At 46.1% G+C, this 17,835-nt stretch overlaps 1 protein-coding gene across 2 annotated transcripts in view; it reads right to left on the bottom strand.

Annotated features, from left to right (window-relative positions):
* Acoxl (acyl-CoA oxidase-like) overlaps positions 1-17,835 on the bottom strand; it is a 305,952-nt gene that overhangs the window by 71,165 nt on the left and 216,952 nt on the right. For both annotated transcript variants that reach the window (NM_001106508.2, NM_001415677.1), the window contains one exon: positions 16,708-16,819. In NM_001106508.2, coding sequence (NP_001099978.1) covers positions 16,708-16,819 — 112 coding nt within the window. The remainder of the gene's footprint in view (positions 1-16,707; positions 16,820-17,835) is intronic.

Below are 17,835 nucleotides of genomic sequence, written 5' to 3'. Positions count from 1 at the left end.
GTATCTCCCCTCTTCTTATAAGGACACCAGACATCCTGGAGTAAGTCCATGTACCCCATGATGGTTTCCTTACTTATAACTTGGTTAAAGCTACACAGGCCCTTTTTCCAATTAAATTGGCATTCACAGATCACGAAGATTGGGTTTTGAACATACCCTTCTGTTGGGAATAGTTTAACTCTCAATGTGGGAGCAGAGAGGAAGGGCAGCAAGAACCTGCCCAAGCTTTGGCCACAGAGCCACGGCAGGGCCCTGGTTGCCTGCCTTTGTTCTCTGGTTCTGAGCGAATGTAAGCACATTTAGGTAAACCTCTGCGGGCCAGCATTGTGACTGATATTTTCCCTCTTCTGGGTATTTAAGGGGCACCTGGATCCCTTCCGGACCTGACCAGTGCAATGTGGGCCAGCACATTTCACTCCAGCACTGTGCCTGCGCCACGGGAACACGGACTGAAGGTGTGGATAGTCATGGTTTCTCCTTGCCAAGGTCACCTGACCCAAACACCTCCCTTTTACAATCTCGGCCCTGAACTTTTCCTCAGTATCTTCAAAGCCATGGGGTACTCTCTGCCTCTTTTTTTGTTGTTCCCTGGAAACCCATTTTAAGGCTCCTACAGTGACTTCCCACAAGGTTGCAATAAGTGCCTGGCCCAGGTCTTCTCCTAGCCCTGATGCTCTGTGCCCACCATGTCTTCAGCCAGGCAGACGAGCTCATCGGTCCTCTTGTCAATTCCTCCTGATTTGTTCCTGGCTGGGTCCTGGTGAGGCTCAGTGTTTGCTCACTGTCCACTGGCCTCTCTCTGCGTGAAGCAGCTAGCTTCTTGGTCTTACAGCTAATGATTCTCAGCTTACAAAGTTCTCCAGGCAGCAAAACTCTATTCTGAGAACATAAGCCAATGCAATAAATCCTCTCATTTAATCATATATATATATATATATATATATATATATTCTCCTTGGTTCTGCTCCTTTGGAGAATCCTATTAGTTTTTGGGGGAGGGCAGTCATTTCTGGAAGGAACATTTCCTCCCCTTTCAATGTGTGGGTTTCTATGGCTCAAACTCAGATATTCACACTAGGTAGCAAGTACCCTTATCCATTAAGCTGTCACACTGGCCATGGGGAAGCCCTATTACACAAACTAGATGCCCCAGAGTAGATGCTCCTGGCTCCAGAATGTGGCCCCCTGGTAGACACTAGAGCAGGTTTTCATCTCAGGGCACTCTGCTCTGTCACCCTGCTCTTTCTTTCCCCTGCTCAGATCAATGCCTGCCCCTGCCTGGCTCTGCACCAGCTTCTATTGCACCAGAATCCTCCTTCTCTACAATGTGGTGACCTTGCCTGGGGGAGTGTCCTGAGGTGCAGAGTTGGAACTCCCAGCACATGTTCCAGACAGAGTAGATGTCACAATGGTAGGAAAGGTCTGGTACCTAAAATATACTAAGCACATTACATGTGCCAAGCACAGGCAGAATGAGATTATCATATGTAAGAAAATACTCTGATTTTACAGAGGAGGATTAGAAGAACCCAGAAACTGTCTCTAAGTCACATCCTGGAACACAGGAGTATCTGGTTTTAAGGAGTATGACTGAGCACCTTGTTCTTGGTCTGAGATGTGGCTTAGACCCACATCCTTACTCACACAAAACTCTTCTACACTGGCCACAGCAGCAAAGGTACCATCTTGCCAACACACACACACACACACACACACAGACACACACACACACACACACACACACACACACACACACAGGCACGCATGCACACCCAGATCTGTGTCCAGTTCTATGACACATACTTCCCTGTCTTCTCTAGATAGGGTCTCATGTGTCTAAGGTCAAGCGTGGGGCACCACACTTGGTCTGTGCAACTCTGGGGAACGGCTCAGCAACTTGTAAATGCTAGGTAAGCACTCTACCTAATAAGCTTCCCATTCCCCACCTTTGAGGCTAAGGTTCTGTTCTTCAATTGGTTCTTGATCTACCAATAAAAATGCCAGGGGCTAATTGTTGGGAGAAGGAAAGAGGCAGGACGCCCGAGACCCCACAGGCACGCTAAGAGACGCAGGAAGAGGAAAGGAGATTTCACTATGCTTTGGAGGGAGAAAATGTGACCAGCCATATGAGATCTAGGCAGAGCAGCCACTTCCCTAGGCAAGAGATTAGAAATGCAACTAAACCGAGGGCAGATTAAAAGGTGCTGAGCTAAGAGTATTGAGAAGGGCATGTTAGCCACAGGAGAATTGAAGCGCCTAGCAATGGAGCCAATAAGGCAGGTTGAAAATAAATTAGTGCGTGCATGCGTGCGTGCGTGCGTGCGTGCGTGCGTGCGTGCGTGCGAGCGTGCGTGCATCTCATTCATGGATCCGAGGGAACTTGGGCAGGGCTGGTAGCAGGGTCCACCCGGAGCTTAAAGTGGGGTAGCAAAAACTAAACGCTACATTATCCAGATATTTCAGCACACAATTCTCTCTACCAGAATGTCTTCTTTCTCTGATCATCCCTCCTCCTGGCTTAAAGAATCCTGCCTCCTCCGGGAAGCTCCCCAGTATCTTCTCTCATTGTTTTGGTGTTTTATTCCACCCTCCCACCAAGCTGGCACAGCCTTCCTGGGACATCCTTGATGCTGGAGCGTGGGTACCGCTCTGGCTGGTCACATGACCTCAGCACCTACCACAAGGTTGAGGGTCTGGCCAGAGCTAATGACCACGTGAAAGGATTGGGTGTTGTAGATGGAAGACACCCAAAGAGGGAAGCAGAGAAATAGAGTGGGTTCAGCAGAGGGGGCCAGCCTCTCCCACCATGGCAGCCCAAACTCTCCCACAATCAAAATGAACACGTCCCGAAGAGAAGGTGGAGTGCCGCATCCCCAATGGAGACATCACCACTTCCATCCACCCCTGGAGTCCAAGCAGTGGGAACACGTATGTCTTAGATGTGATCAGCTTCAAAAGTGCTTTCCCATGGAGATTTAACTGAAGTTGTCAGAACATGAAATCAATACAGTCTTGGCAAAGGGCTTCTACAATTGAATATATTACTTCCTAATTTCCCCTGCTTTCATGTCCAATGAAGGGTCTGCTTTTCATTACCTAGCCCATAGAAAATGATTATGGGTGATACATTCTCCTTGGTCATTTAGAGCATTTTTTTTTTGAAAGCTCAACTCCTGAAATGGATCTTGATAATCTCCTGTAACAGATTTGTAAATAAATGCTTGCTGCCTGGCCCTTTTCCTAACAGCATCCTCATTTGCAGAGTTTCCCCTTTGCTGCTGTATCAGGGAAAGAAGTGGAAGAATACAATTACAGGGTCTGAATACATTGTACAGGCACCAATGTGTGCGGCTGGAGTCCAGTCAGCTAGACTGTGTTTCAACAGCCTGCACTCCCCATCCCGCTGAAGACTGTGCCATGGGACCCGATTGCCTTTAGTGACCTCTCCTAGCCCACAGAAGGCAGAAAATGCACATTTATGATTATGTACATGTATTGTGCCTAGAGATCTTTCTCCTGAACGTGCAGCAGCTTGCTGGAGAAGGGCCTGGGTGGCAGGTAGAGGAATGAGCAGATGAGCAAGAGGTGAGGATGGTGTGCAGAAAACGAGGGTCAGAGATGAATTCAGAGAAGAGGCATCTGAACAGAATCATTGACCCGGCTGTGTTTTCCCATCGTGATTTGGGACTTCTGAAGGGTCTTCCTTTGTTTGGTGATGTCATTCTGGAAACAGGATGTAAGCTGGAGCCCCCACAGCACCTTTGTGTCTCCATCAAATGACCCAAAGCTCCATCAACCACACCTTGGTTTCCCTGCTGCTGTCTCAGCTGAGGCTCACTCGTCTGAGCTGCTGGTGACTGTGGTCATTACACAGGTCACCCTTGCAGCCCTGATGAGAGGAGGATCTTCACAGGACACCTGTGTCACAGTCATCTCGTGAAGGGAAGGTAGAAGATCCTCAGTGCCATGTGCAGGATGCCCGAGTCCACCAGCTAGCCCTGTCACCTCCCTTACTGGTCTCTTTAGCTCATGCCATGGAAATCTGTCTGGTTTGGTTCTCTGACCTCCTTTAGAGCCCTCAACTTTCACAGTTTCTGGTATGTATGAGTCCTATAAACAACATTTTTTTTTCAAGCAAGAACATAGTTAAAAATAAAAATACCCATAACCATTTTTTGTCCAGCCTTCTTTACTTAAATATACATCCTAAGTTTCAACTGAGCATTTATGTATCTTCCACTGAACTAAGGACCACCTTACTTTCTTTTTCTTTTCCTGTTGCCCAGGTTAGTCTCAGACTCCCTAAGTAGTCAAGGATGACCTACTACCTTTACCGCTCAGGTACTAGGATTACAAATGTACACTGGTCTCATAGGATGTTGGGGATTGACCGCAGGGCCTCAGGCATGTTAGGCAAGCAGTTTACCTACTAACCCCAACACACATATAGGAAGCAGCGCTAAAGGCTTGAGATGCTGGTAGGCAGATGGAGGAGGACAGCAGAATCCAAGCAGGTCCACAAGAGCTACCATAAAGGATTCTAAGTCAGCAAGGGGCTGTCAGCCTCTAGAATGGAAGGCTGAATCTGGAGTAGCACTGTCTTCCAAGTTAGCAGGTCGGATGTGTGCCCTCGCGTGGACAGTCTGCTTCTGTTCTCTGAACTTAGACTGGGTACCAATGCCACATGTCACCCCGTGTTTAGCCTCAAATGCTTTGTCCTCACTGACACCAGCTGCTTCAGTCTGCCTAGTGGAATCAGAAGTTTCCCTGCCTGACTGTGGTTTAACTGACATCCCTGCAGGCAGAAGGGTTGTTGCCCCACTGAGCTGGCATCAAACCAGTGAGGGCACATGCAAGGATTATTTTATTGGTTCAATTCATCTAGCCCAGGCTCACAGTGGAAGGAGCATCACTGAGGACTGTGACCTCAACTGACCACAGGGATCTGTCTACCGCCTTTGGAGAGGGTACCCAGAAGCGGAGTGACAGGGGCATTCTCGCATGAGCCAGTTTATCTGTCCCTGTGCCAACCCTGGTCTGGGAGATCTCCAAGGAACTATAGGTCGTTCATCCTCACCAGATCACCAAAGCCCTGTTTCCTGAGGCCTGGCCTCAAAGCAAGGTCCCAGCAGAATGTCTAAGCTCTTTGGGTTTACCTGTCTGCAGTCGCAGCTGGCCCTCCACCGCTCATCTATCGCAGTCTGCCCTGTCACCAGTCTGACTGCAGATTCTATGCTGCGGGGTGGCCTGGGGATCCATTACTATTTTTCCGAGTAATATTGGAAAGTGTCTAAGACAGAGCCCAGCACAGGCTAGACCCTAGTGAATCCTCATTGACGCCATTAGTCATTGATTCTTTTTCTCACATGGGGAGACAAGGCTATCTGCTGGACAATGTTTCTAACTTATATAGAAAAATGACTTTCGTGTATATATCCTAGCCCCTGGGATGCCCTGTTTGAGGGAGACCTTTAAGTACTGTCATTGAGATATGCCACATGCACAGTTAGATGTGAAACATGTATCAACCTTAAGTTTGCTGCTCAACGACTTTTAAAGTGTTTGGAGGAGGTGCATGCATGAATATGTGTTCATGTGAACACATGTGGGGACAGGGGTTCAACATCAGTATCTTCCTTAATTGCCCTCCATTTTTTTTGAAACAGGCTCTTTTGCTGAACCTGGAGCTCCCCACGTTGGAAAGACTAGCTGTCCAGAAAGGCCCAAAGATACTCATTTCTGCCTCTCCAGCACTATGATTACAGGTATGTGATACATTAGATGCTGGGACTTGAACTCGGGTCCTCATGGCTGCATGGCAGGCACTTTAATGACTGAGTCATTTCACCAAAAACAAAACAAAATAAAACAAAAAAAACCCAACACTCATCAGTGATTTTTTTCATATGTGCACATACCCCTAGGAACCATGCCAATCGTCAAGAGACAGTGTTCCCCCGCTGACTTCTGAGCTTCTCCAAGCAGCTCTCCGTCTCCAGTCGCGACTACTGTACTACCCCACCCTTAGCTAGTGTTCCTCCTCGACTGTTGCATACATGGGGTATCTGGTATGAACTCTTTCACATCACTAGGCCCTTCTGTAGAACTCACACATGCTGTGTCACATGATTCACTATGTGAAATCAACCACAGTTTACGTGTCTAGTTTCATATCTATAAACATTCGGTTTCCAGTTTCCAACTTGGGGTTATAAATAGAGCTGCTAGGAACACTCCTGTTTCTGAGCCGTGTAGTGTCATTTCTTGGCCATATCTCTAGGGACAGAATTTCTGGATCATAGAATAAGTGTACGTTCAACATTCTAAGAGACTCCCAGACTAGCACGCACGTGTGTGTGTGTGTGTGTGTGTGTGTGTGTGTGTGTGTGTGTGTGTGTCTGTGTCTGTGTCTGTGTCTGTGTGTGATTGAACCCAGGGCCTTGTGCATGGTAGTGAATGAATGCTCTGCCACCACACTGTGTCCTCAGCTTCTGGGTTTCCATTTAGAACGTCTTGGTTCTGAGACCCAGGGCTGCCCTGCGTTACCACTGGGGCCCGAGTGCTATCAAGCACTTCGGTTGATATGCGTCAGTGGGTGGGTGTTGGTTCTTCTTTGTGGTTTTGATTTCTAGCTCTCTATGACTAATGAGATTAGGCAAGGTTTCAGGCGCTCATTAGCTCCTCTTTTATCTTCTTTTATGAGGTGTCTTTTCAAGTCTTTTGTGAAAACTTTTCTTAGATCATATCTTTTTCATTATTTCATTGAGAGGGCTCTTCACACATTCCGGATAAAAGCTTTTGCCTGACACAGACACTACCAGTAACTTCCCCCAGGTTTAGTGTTTGCCTCTGTCCTGATGGGTGTCTTTCAGACAAGAGCAATTTATCAATAGCTAATGTAAATGATTGGTGTTTTCTGTGTTTTCCTAAGAAGTCTGTGGTTACTGCGGCTTCCAGCAGATACCGGTGATGCTTTCCTGTTTTCTCTGGAGATTTTACAGTTCCCCTGATTATGTTCAGGCCTATGATGGTCTTCAATGAGCATTTGTGTATGGAGTAGGAAACACACCACAACTTGTTTCTTTTCCTTTCAGAATCTACTTTACCTCGCTATTTAAAATAAAAAGTCCTCTTCATCACTTAATTCATTTCATGTCAGAATTTGAGTGGACAGATATGTGTGGCTAAGTGGGCTTGGTCGTGCTCTGGTGGCCTGCCTAACTTCCTGCCTGAACTAGGACGATCTCAGCACACGCTTTGAAATCAGTTGGCACCAGCCCTCAGTGACTTCCACTTTCTTCAAAGTTCTGCGAGCTGTTTTACATCATTCTCGTTCCTGTTTAAACTGTCAAGCGGGCTTGCGAGTTTACAAACGTTCTTTCCAAGGTTTTGACTGAAGTGGAGCTGGCTCTGGAGGCGGGGGAGACGTCTCACGGCAACATTAAATCTCATACACTAATGTGATAGGTGCCTCGCCATGACTTAAAAAATGTCTTGACTTCTCTGTGGGTATTTTGTAATGTTCTGTGCACTGGTCTTTTATGCTTTGGAATTTTTACTGTTGAATATATGTATAAGACACTCATGTTTGTGAGTATATTACAAACTGACTTTTATTTTCCAGTTGCCTACTAAGAGGATTACAAACGAGCTTTGTTTCACATTGAATTTTACACCTTTTGATCCTGTAGAGCTCTGTTTTTCATGTTCCTAATTTGTTGACTATTGTGGTGTGTGTGTGTGTGTGTGTGTGTGTGTGTGTGTGTGTGTGTGTGTGTGGTGTGTGTGTGGTGTGTGTATGTGTGTATGTGTGTGTGTGGTGTGTGTGTGGTGTGTGTGTGTGGTGTGTGTGTATGTGTGTGTGTATGTGTGTGTGTGGTGTGTGTGTGTGGTGTGTGTGTATGTGTGTGTGGTGTGTGTGTATGTGTGTGTGTGGTGTGTGTGTATGTGTGTGTATGTGTGTATGTGTATATATGTGTGTGTGTATGTGTGTGTATGTGTGTATGTGTATATATGTGTGTGTGTATGTGTGTGTGTGCGCACACGCGAGCGCGCCCGCCCGATGAGAGGATGTACCACAGCATGCATATAGTGGTCCAAGAACAGCTTTGTGAAATTGGTTCTGGGGATTGGACTCAGGCCTCCAGGTTTGTGTGGCTTCTTTACCCACTCAGCCACATATTAAGTCTAAAACAGAGTGTGCTTTAGTGGTGTGTTGTCTGTGACCTCTCCTTTCTCTTCCTTCTACTTCCTGGCTACTGAGGGTGAGCACCACACCCTTTACCACAGAGTTCTGACTCACCCCAGGCTTGGAAGACAATGCCAGTCAGCATGGTCTGAGTCCTCAGAAACTGTGGGAAAAGATCAACCTTCTCCTTGTTACAAGGCATTTGTTTGTGCCACAGTGACAAAACTCTGGCCAGCAGAAATGACACTGTTTTGTTTAAAATGAATGACAGATCCAACAATAAAATGACACGAACCTGCAGCTTTTCTTTTATAGGAATGTTTTCTTAAAACTAATTCATTAAATGACTACTTTTAGATTTTTTTGTTAGCATTTGCTTGCCTTGTTTTAAGAGGGTCTTACTGTGTAGTAGACCTGGCTGTCTTGGAACTGCTCTGCAGACCAGGCTGGCCTCAAACTAGAGATCCACCTGTCTCTGCCTCCCACATGCTGGGATTAAAGGTGTAAGCCATCATTCCTGTCTCTTTTTGTTTACTCCTCAGCACACACGAACACACAAAATGATGGGCAAAATATCAAAATCTCATGGATAAGGGTGGACCTGGTAAGGAGCAGAAAACACAAGACAAATTGCAGTGACCCTCACACAGCAAAAGTGGTTCATGTACAAGCACGCAACATGGGGATAACACCTGCCACCCATCAAAAGCTACTCATATACACACATGTAACATGGAGATAGCATGCTACTCATCAAACCAAAGAAAAGGAAAGCACGAGAGCAGACTCCGTTCTGTGGATGAGATTATGAGGAACTAGACACAGCTGACGTCACCCTGTCCCTCTGAGCAGAGTTCAGAAATTATGAAATCATAAATGGGAAATCAAATGTGTAAGAGAGGCTTAGTGAGCTGAGCTGCAACCACAAAGCAGATGGCTCTGCAGCACAGGAGAAAGAATGGTGGCTTGCACTCAGAGGGAGCACCTGTGGGTATGCTGTTAAGAGGAAGGAAGAGATCTAAGTCTATATAGGCTGCCCTTTATATGAGAAAAAGGTATTCCGAACACTGCGAAAGAAATACAAGCAACAGCTAAGCAAGGGGAGAAAGGAAGAGGTGGAAACAGAGTCGTGAGGATGGAAAAGGTGAGTGTCCAAGCTTTCCCTCATCAGGAGACAATGCCTGCCACAAACAAGGGTCTGTTGTTTCTGGGTCGTGGTGAAACACAGCATCATGGAGCATGCTCACTCCATGATGAGTGGAAAGGAGAGGGAGGGAGAAGGGGATGGGGAGGAGACAGGTAGGAGGAGGGGGAGAGAGACAGACAGAGATACAGAGACACAGAGAGAGACAGAGACACAGAGAGACATAATATATAATTTATAAAGGGGGAGAGAGAGAGAGAGAGAGAGAGAGAGAGAGAGAGAGAGAGAGAGAAAGAGAGAGAGACTCTTTAAGTGGACAGCCTAAGTGATCCAGTTCTTCCAAATAAGACCTACCTCCTAGTTTCCATCATAGATCAATAATACCATCAAACCATGGATCCATCAGTGGATTGCTCCACTGACCAGGTCTGAGCCCTCGGTCACTTCTCAGGAGCTGCGAACTAGGAGTCAGGTCTTCAATGCTTCAGAGAAGCTAGGGAACTTCACAGGCTCTCATAGAAACTCTAAAACTAATAAGAATTTTTAAGAGAAAAGGAAAATGAGGCAGTATATAGGGGGAGTTGAGAGAAGACACATTGGAATGAATATGCTTGCTACACATGGTTAGAGAGCCATGCGGACGAGAAGGGATGACCTGGTTAAAGAAATGTTGGAAATATCGTTTGATTGGATAATGTAGGGCTACTGTTACAGAGAAAAAAACACTGTATGCTCGTTAGTAGATGCGTTCCTCACCAGGAGCCGTTCTGCTAAGTTCTTAACATATATCCTGGGAATGTGCACACACACAAGCAAACAAGACACAACGAATAGAAGAGAGACTTCACAATGAACCCTATTGTTCACACTGAAGTCGGAGCCATCATTAGAAACTCACAGTTTCTAACACACATGACTTAATGTATGTTCATACCTATGTTTACTCTATGGTTTAGGACGCAGAGGGGACCCAAGGAGAGGACACTGGATTTCAAGTACGATTTTCTACAAAGCAGCCTGGGCTCCTGATCTAGAGTTGCCAGTGACAAAGAAAGACCATGAAAGAAGAAAATGCTCAAATGGAAAGAAGAGGTAAAGGAAGAATGAATGGAAGAGGTGTCGGATGTGCACGAAAGGGACATGGAGACCAAGCCAAACAAGCAGCTCACCATGGCCAAAGCTGTGAGCATTTTTCTTGATCAAAATCAAGAAAGTAATCAACAGTATTGGATTCTAGTTCAGAGCATAAAATGATATAATAGGATTATAATGGTTGATGAATGCATTCTGACATCATAGGATGTCACTGAATGAATGATTTGGGGGAGATGCTTTTGTTTCTAAGTAATACATGCAGAAATGAGGGGGAACAGAAGCTCCGTCCTAGCCAAGAAGTCAGCCCAGTGTTACCGGCCGCAGGGAGGAGCCCCTGGCTTTCTTCACAGTCCACCTCTGGATGAGAGCTGAGCTGAGATCCCCAACCCCAACTGTGGCACCTGAACAAAGGTGCTTTCCCATCTAAACTTGAAACAAACAGAACAGCTACCACTGTTTGCAGAAGCCCTGGGGGTATTGCTACAATTTAAAGATCCACATTTAAAGTCACAGAGAACACTCGAGTGGTGCAAGGACAACAATCAAAACTGGAGTAGCAGTAGCTGTCTAAACAGGAAGTGCTACATGGTTATTCTTCTAGGAATCGTATTTCCAGACTTCCCTGGTTCTCCATCTCCAAATAAACTGGCAGTTTACTGATTGGATTTGACGATAATACCCTATGCTCCTTTGCATAATTCTCTTTTAACTTGACCTTGAGCAAGGTCAACCTGCACGAGGTTTCTTAAATCAGTCTTTCCCAGTGGATTCCTGTACCCTCAACAGTAGAGGCACTGTCTTAGTTAGGGTTTCTATTGCTGCCATGAAACACCATACCAAAAAGCAAGTTGGAGAAGAAAGGGTTTATTTGACTTACACATCCAGATCATAGTCCACCATTGGAGGAAGCCAGGACTGGAGTTCAAGCAGGGCTGGAACCTAGAGGCAGGAGCCGAAGCAGAGGCCTTAAAGGGATGCTGCTTACGGGCTTCTTTTCCATGGCTTTCTCAGACTGCTTTCTATAGAATCCAGGACTATCAACCCAGGGGTGGAACCACCCACTATGGGCTGTGCCCTCTGTCGTTGCTTACCAGTTAAGAAAATGAACTACAGCTGGGTCTCATGGAGGCATTTCTTCAATGGAGGCGCCTTCCTCCCTGATGGCTTGTATCAAGTTGACACACAAAACCAGTCAGTACAGGCACATACTGTAAACGTAACCAACTACCTGTGTCTGGAGGAGTCACAGATCCTTGATAAGAATCCAGTCACCATCTTCCTAAACCAATGAAGCTTTAACTGTATTCTGAGTGCTTACACTTATACCCATGGATAAGTGTTGCTCTTTCTCTGGTAGTGGTCTGAATGAGAGTGGCCTCCATAGGCTCATGTGTTTGGATGCTTGGTCCCCAGCTGGTGGTACTGTGTGGAAAGGATTGGGAGGTGTAATCTTGTTGGAGGAGGTGTGACACTGGAGGTAGGCTTTGAGGTTTCAAAAGGTCCACTCCATTCCCAGTTATCTCTCTGCCTCTCTCAGCCTCCTACTTGCAGATAAAGATTTGGGCTCTCAGCCTCTGCTCCAGTGCCATACCTGTCTGCCATGCTCTCTACTGTGACGCTTATGGACACTAACCCTTCCAATTATAAGCCCCAAATTGAACACTTATTTTATAAGTTGCCTTGGTCATGATGTTTTATCATGGCAATAGAAAAGGTAACTAAGACACCACCCATCATCAAAGGAGCTTCTTTTTTTAAAACAAATGGAGGCTACTACACTGGTCTACAACTGGTCAGAATGCAGAGGATACATGACTACGGGGTACTCGGCTCCACTTGGTACACATATAACACAACTTCTAATATGGTGGACTAAACAAGACATGCATAATGACAACAGGAATGAGGGGATTCCCACTCCTGGGTGAAGAGTTCCAGGCATGAGAGAGAGGGAAGAGGGAGAGAAGGGGGAGGGAGGGGGAGAGGAAGAGAAAGGGGGAGGGAGGGGGAGAGGAAGAGAAAGGGGGAGGGAGGGGGAGAGGGAGAGAAAGGGGGAGGGAGGGGAGAAGGAGAGAGAGGGGGAAGAGGGAGAGAGAGGAGGGAAGGAGGGGGACAGGGAGAGAGAGGGGAAGAAGGAGAGAGAGGGGGGAGGGAGGGGGAGAGGGAGAGGGAGAGGGAGAATCCATTTTTTTCCAGGACTCATCATCTGATGGCTTATCTGATCCCGGCCCTAAACACATGTACATACAGCACCACTGAATGTATTGTTACATCTGTGTAGCAACAGCGGTTATAGAAGTCGTGTGTATGAGAGGGATGGAGGAGGCAGGAGTTAGAGGGGGAAGATGGACAGGGATAATGGAAAGACACTACACTTATGTGTGGGGTTCTCAAAAACTACAGAAACCACAAAAAAAAAAAAAAAACCCAAGTAGAAGTGCAGCTAACATGAGGGGATGCCCCGTGATGAGAGGCAGACCATGAAGTAACTCTAGACTAGCTAGGACTAGTTCACTTACTCAGAGTCTCATCTCTCTACCTACCTGGCTTCTGACATGCACATTTGCAAGTAAAGTCATTTTTCAAACACACTGATTACTGATAATCTATCTCCTTGTCAACAGATTTTCCCTGCATATTGGCAGCTTTTCCTGGTGCAATATTCTCAATACGCCAAACCATTCCTCACTGGTTTATATTTCCCCCACAAGTGGGGAAATGAGGCAGCAACTATGAACAGCCCTTACAACATAAGTCTGAAAAACCAGAGAAACGAGTCCCCAAGGGAGGCTAGGGTGAGCACTCCCCTACGGCCACCAGAAAGCAGAGGCTTCTTCTGGGGGAGAGAAATCCAGGGTCAAATGACTGCAAAAAGCTGGTTCTGTTGTGGGATTCACTGGTCATGGCAGGGTTGGAGGCACAGTGGCAATCCAATGCTCTGAGAAGATTGGTCAACATGCCTATAATGACATGTGCTTTTAAAAAAAAACTCAAAGCTTTACCAAAGAATTAGGAAGACACATACATGTTCCTGAAGCCACCTTGGCTTTGCTGCCACTGTGGCTGCCTCTTCCTCCTCCTCCTCCTCCTCCTCCTCCTCCTCTTCCTCTTCCTCCTCTTCCTCCTTTTCCTCCTCCTTTTCCTCCTCTTCCTTTCCCTCCTCCTCCTCCTTCTCCTCCTCCTCCTCTTCCTCTTCTTCCTCCTCCTCCTCTTCCTCTTCCTCCTCTTCCTCTTCTTTCTTTTAATTTGAAAGCTCTAAGCCAAATACTACAGTTGTTTTCAGGAGAATTGGGGATTGTAGATAAACTTTCCCTCCTTAACGCTGGCCAAAGACTACTGACCAGCCTCTGCTTAGGTTAGATGTTCAAACCGAGGATAAGAATCATTTTATGACAATGTGCAATTAATGTATGGAAGCAAACACAGGCTCACCTGTACCCAGCTAAGGGAAACCCCCTGGTGGGGTTACAAACTAAAATAATAGGTGTCCATATTTTTTCTACTAACCTTGTAGGTTTTTTCTTAATTTCGCCTCAGGCTAAAACTGGATGTGGACTTTCCCCAGGGCAGGAGCCTGTTTGATAATCTTGATGGTCTTCTTTCTGATTAGCCCTAGAAACTGTCTGTGTGCTATGAATATTTAATCGTATTGTCTGTAAACAGGTTACACGGGCGGTAGAGACTAATCTAATTAACATGAATGCAAGAGTTAGAGCTTCCAAGGCTACTTTACATATCCAATGGTATTCCAGCCGCACAGCACATTTGCATTGTCCTCAGCCTTATTATTCCAAATTACAGAGGAGGATGCTGAAGTTTGGCAGCAGCGAATCTTAACTGTCGGGTTCTAAAGTCCGTTCCAATTTTTTCGGCACATCCTTTGCCGAATGTTTATTTGATGTTTGGAAAACACACTCGAGTGTGTGAACGTTTTCTTTTCTCAAAATCAGAGCAGACATTACTGAAAACGATTGCTCCTCCTCTGGCAGAGAACAACTGCAAATAGAAAGATGTTTCTGAATGTTTAGGAAGTCTCAGAGCACCTACATTATGTGTGTGTGTGTGGCGAGGAATAGAACTGAGGGCAGAAGAATCGCCATGAAAACATACCTGCGTGCGTGCGTGCGTGCGTGCGTGTGTGTGTGTGTGTGTGTGTGTGTGTGTGTGTATTTCTAGAAAGGTCCACCTGAGAAGGAAAGATCTACCCTGAATGCAAGCAGTAGAATCCCATGGGTTGGGTCCCAGGCTAAAAACAAGAGAAGAACATGAATGGAGTACTCAGTGCAGGTGTAACATGACTAGCTGACTTGAGCTCCTGCAGCTATCTATGCCTGTACTGCTGTGGTATACAGGATGCATACACCTCTGTGATGCACAGGATTCCTGCACCTCTGTGATGCACAGGATGCTTGCACCTCTGTGATGCAGTGATGCACAGGATGCCTGCGCCTCTGTGATGCACAGGATGCCTGCACCGCTGTGATGCACACACTCTCTCACTGTGAGGCAAGCAAGCTCCCGTAAGCTATTCTTGTCAGCTATCTTGTCAGAGCAGTGAGAAAAGCAGCTGGCACATGGGCACAGGCTTCCCACACACAGACATGCTGGTTAATGCAAAACAAATAGTTTTCCTCTGTGTCTGTGGTTACCGCTGTGGTTCCCTGTGTTCTGGCATTTTGGGGCTTCCCACCAGTTGGATTGCTAGCATTTCCAGCCTGTGTCTACTTTCCTCTATTGCAACTTCATCTTCAGCTCTTTCTTCTACAGTGTTGAAAAGATGGCTCAAGGCTACAGTTTCTCCATTCTCAGTTTCTGCCTCTTCTCTCTGGGTGATATCTCTGTAGCTGTCTCCATGTACAAAAAGCCCAGGGCATGTGTGGTAACTTAAAGGCACCTGATCATGCTGCTGCGGCCTGGCAGAACCTCACTTCATATCTCTACCTGAAAGGTGGACTGACTTGCTCATCCCCAGGCCCAGCTTCCAACAAACCTTTATGTAGTGTGGTACTAATCCGTAAGTATGAGTCTTAGCCACTTACGCATCTCCAGGACTCTTCTGCACTCAACCACCTCCTGAGAGAATGTATGTCTCCACATGCATTGCATTCTCTCCATTCCTATCTCCTCTGTTAGACCGAGAGACGAGCGACGTCGTTGTGGCATTGATTTTAGAAAGAGAGTGGATTGAAAGAGAGTTCCAGGACTCAGTTCTTGTCCTCTTAGCACCTAGCTGCAGTACAGAAGAGCAGATCTCTGTATCCTGGTTCTTCAGACCTGAGCGCTGATAGAGGCTGGATGAGTAAGGCTCTCTGGGGTCGTGTTGACCAGTTGTCTTGGATGAAATGATGAACCCTGTAGAGCTGGTTTCTCCTCAGGCCAACACGCTGGCACTGTGCACGATAGCTATTCCTTCTTGACATCTATCAAGGATGGTATTTTTTTTGCATATGTGGGTATTTGTGTGTTGTTATTTGTATGGAGGTATGTGTGGGGGAGTAACTGCCTGTGCATGTGTGTACATGTGCATGTGGAGACCAGAGATCAACATGTGGTGTTTTTCTCCATCCCTTCTCATTCCTATTTTTGAGACAGGGTCAGGGTCTCTCACTAGACATGGAGCTCCCCAACTGGCTATACAGGTTGGCTAGCAAACCCCAGGAGACTGTTGTCTCCACCTCTTTAGTACAGAGATTACAGGCACTCTCTCTTCTCTCTCTCTCTCTCTCTCTCTCTCTCTCTCTCTCTTGATGTGTGTGTGTGTGTTTATGTGTGTGCATGCATGCATGTGTGTGTGCACACACACGTGCACATCTATGTGTTGGTGGTGGGGTGATTTCAGTCCTCACGCTTGTAAAGACAGCACCTTAGGAACTGAACCATCTACTCACCTCTTGTGTTATGTTTCAGAAATTCACAGATTTCTTAATAAAAAAATGCAATACACTTCAGACTATCACAATGCTAACTTTACATATGTTTGATGCACAGATTTTCTCAAGGGGACAATTTTTTTTCATTCCCAATGAAAATCACCACACTCTGAACCTAACGGGGATGCCAAATGATGCTTACAGGTAGGACTCTAGAACAGCACACAAAGGGTTAAACAGTAATAGCATGCTTCTGGAGCAGGCGAGGTTGCCCAGTAAGAGAGCCTGTAGGGCTCTGAGTACTTCTCCAAACTTCTGATTAAGCAGATTCATTCCCTACTAAATTTAGTACACAGTTCAGCTATGCCTTACACATTCACCAAAAGGGGGGAAAATAACAGTATCATTACCTTATAGTAAATTCTGGACACCAAACTTCGCTGAAGAACTCTTTCTCGAAAATTCACTGCTTTCAGCAGAAAGGCAAGATGTCCTACTGTGTCAGTGTTAAACACCAGGAAACTGGAGGAACAAAAAACACAGTGACCATTGTTATTAGTTTGTCTTAAAAAAGCAAAACAAAACAAAATGACAACAATAAAATCCACAGCCAGGTTGGAGGTGTGGAGGGGTGGCACATGCCTTTCCTCAGAGGCAGAGGCAGGCAGATCTTTGTGAGTGTCAAGCCAGCCTGGTCAATGGCTGGCAAGAGCTGGAGATGCAGCCCAGCAGTGTTTAAGAGCACACACATATTGTTTTAGAGCACGCGAGTTCAGTTCCCAGCTATCACATCAGGTAGCTAACAACTGCCTGTAATTCTAGCTTCAAAGGAACCAATGCCTCTGGCCTCTGTAGGCCCTCACACTCACATACACACACACACAGATGCACGTGCACATACATATAATTTAACAATATTAAAAAAATAAGAGTCAGACAGATGCCTCAATGTATAAAGGCACAAATCCTTCTATCCTGTAGTAGAAGAAAACCAACCCCCAGAAGTCATCCTCAAACCTACACACAGACATACAAACATACACACATTGACACACACACACTCACATGGACATACACACACTCACATGGATACACACACGTGTACATGCATACATGTGCATGCACACACATGTGTCCATGCACACACATACACATAGACATACACACATACTCACATGGACATGCGCATGCGCACACACACACACACACACACACACACGGATGATCATGATGATGGTGGTGGTAGTGAGGTGAAGATGAGTAAGAACAGTAATTATTATTACAACCGAATATGTATCTTAAAACCCCAGATTACTGTCTCCCTATAGGAAGGCATGACGGACATGCACCCCATCCCAGCTCTCACTGGCATTACTACATGTGCTTCTTTTCAGTGCTTCCTAGTGAGCGCTTGGCTCTTTGCCCTTCTGCTATAGAGGGAATATGGCTCCCTGTGCTTTCTACTGACATCTCAAGATGTGGCATCTCAAGAGTCAATGTTTTTTATGCAGCTCTTTTTCTTAGATTATATTAAAGGC

The sequence above is a fragment of the Rattus norvegicus genome, chromosome 3, assembly GCF_036323735.1.
Source record: "Rattus norvegicus strain BN/NHsdMcwi chromosome 3, GRCr8, whole genome shotgun sequence".
NCBI classification, from domain to species: Eukaryota; Metazoa; Chordata; class Mammalia; order Rodentia; family Muridae; genus Rattus; species Rattus norvegicus.
Note: the sequence above shows the minus strand (reverse complement) of the source record. Positions and strands in the feature narration are given on the sequence as shown.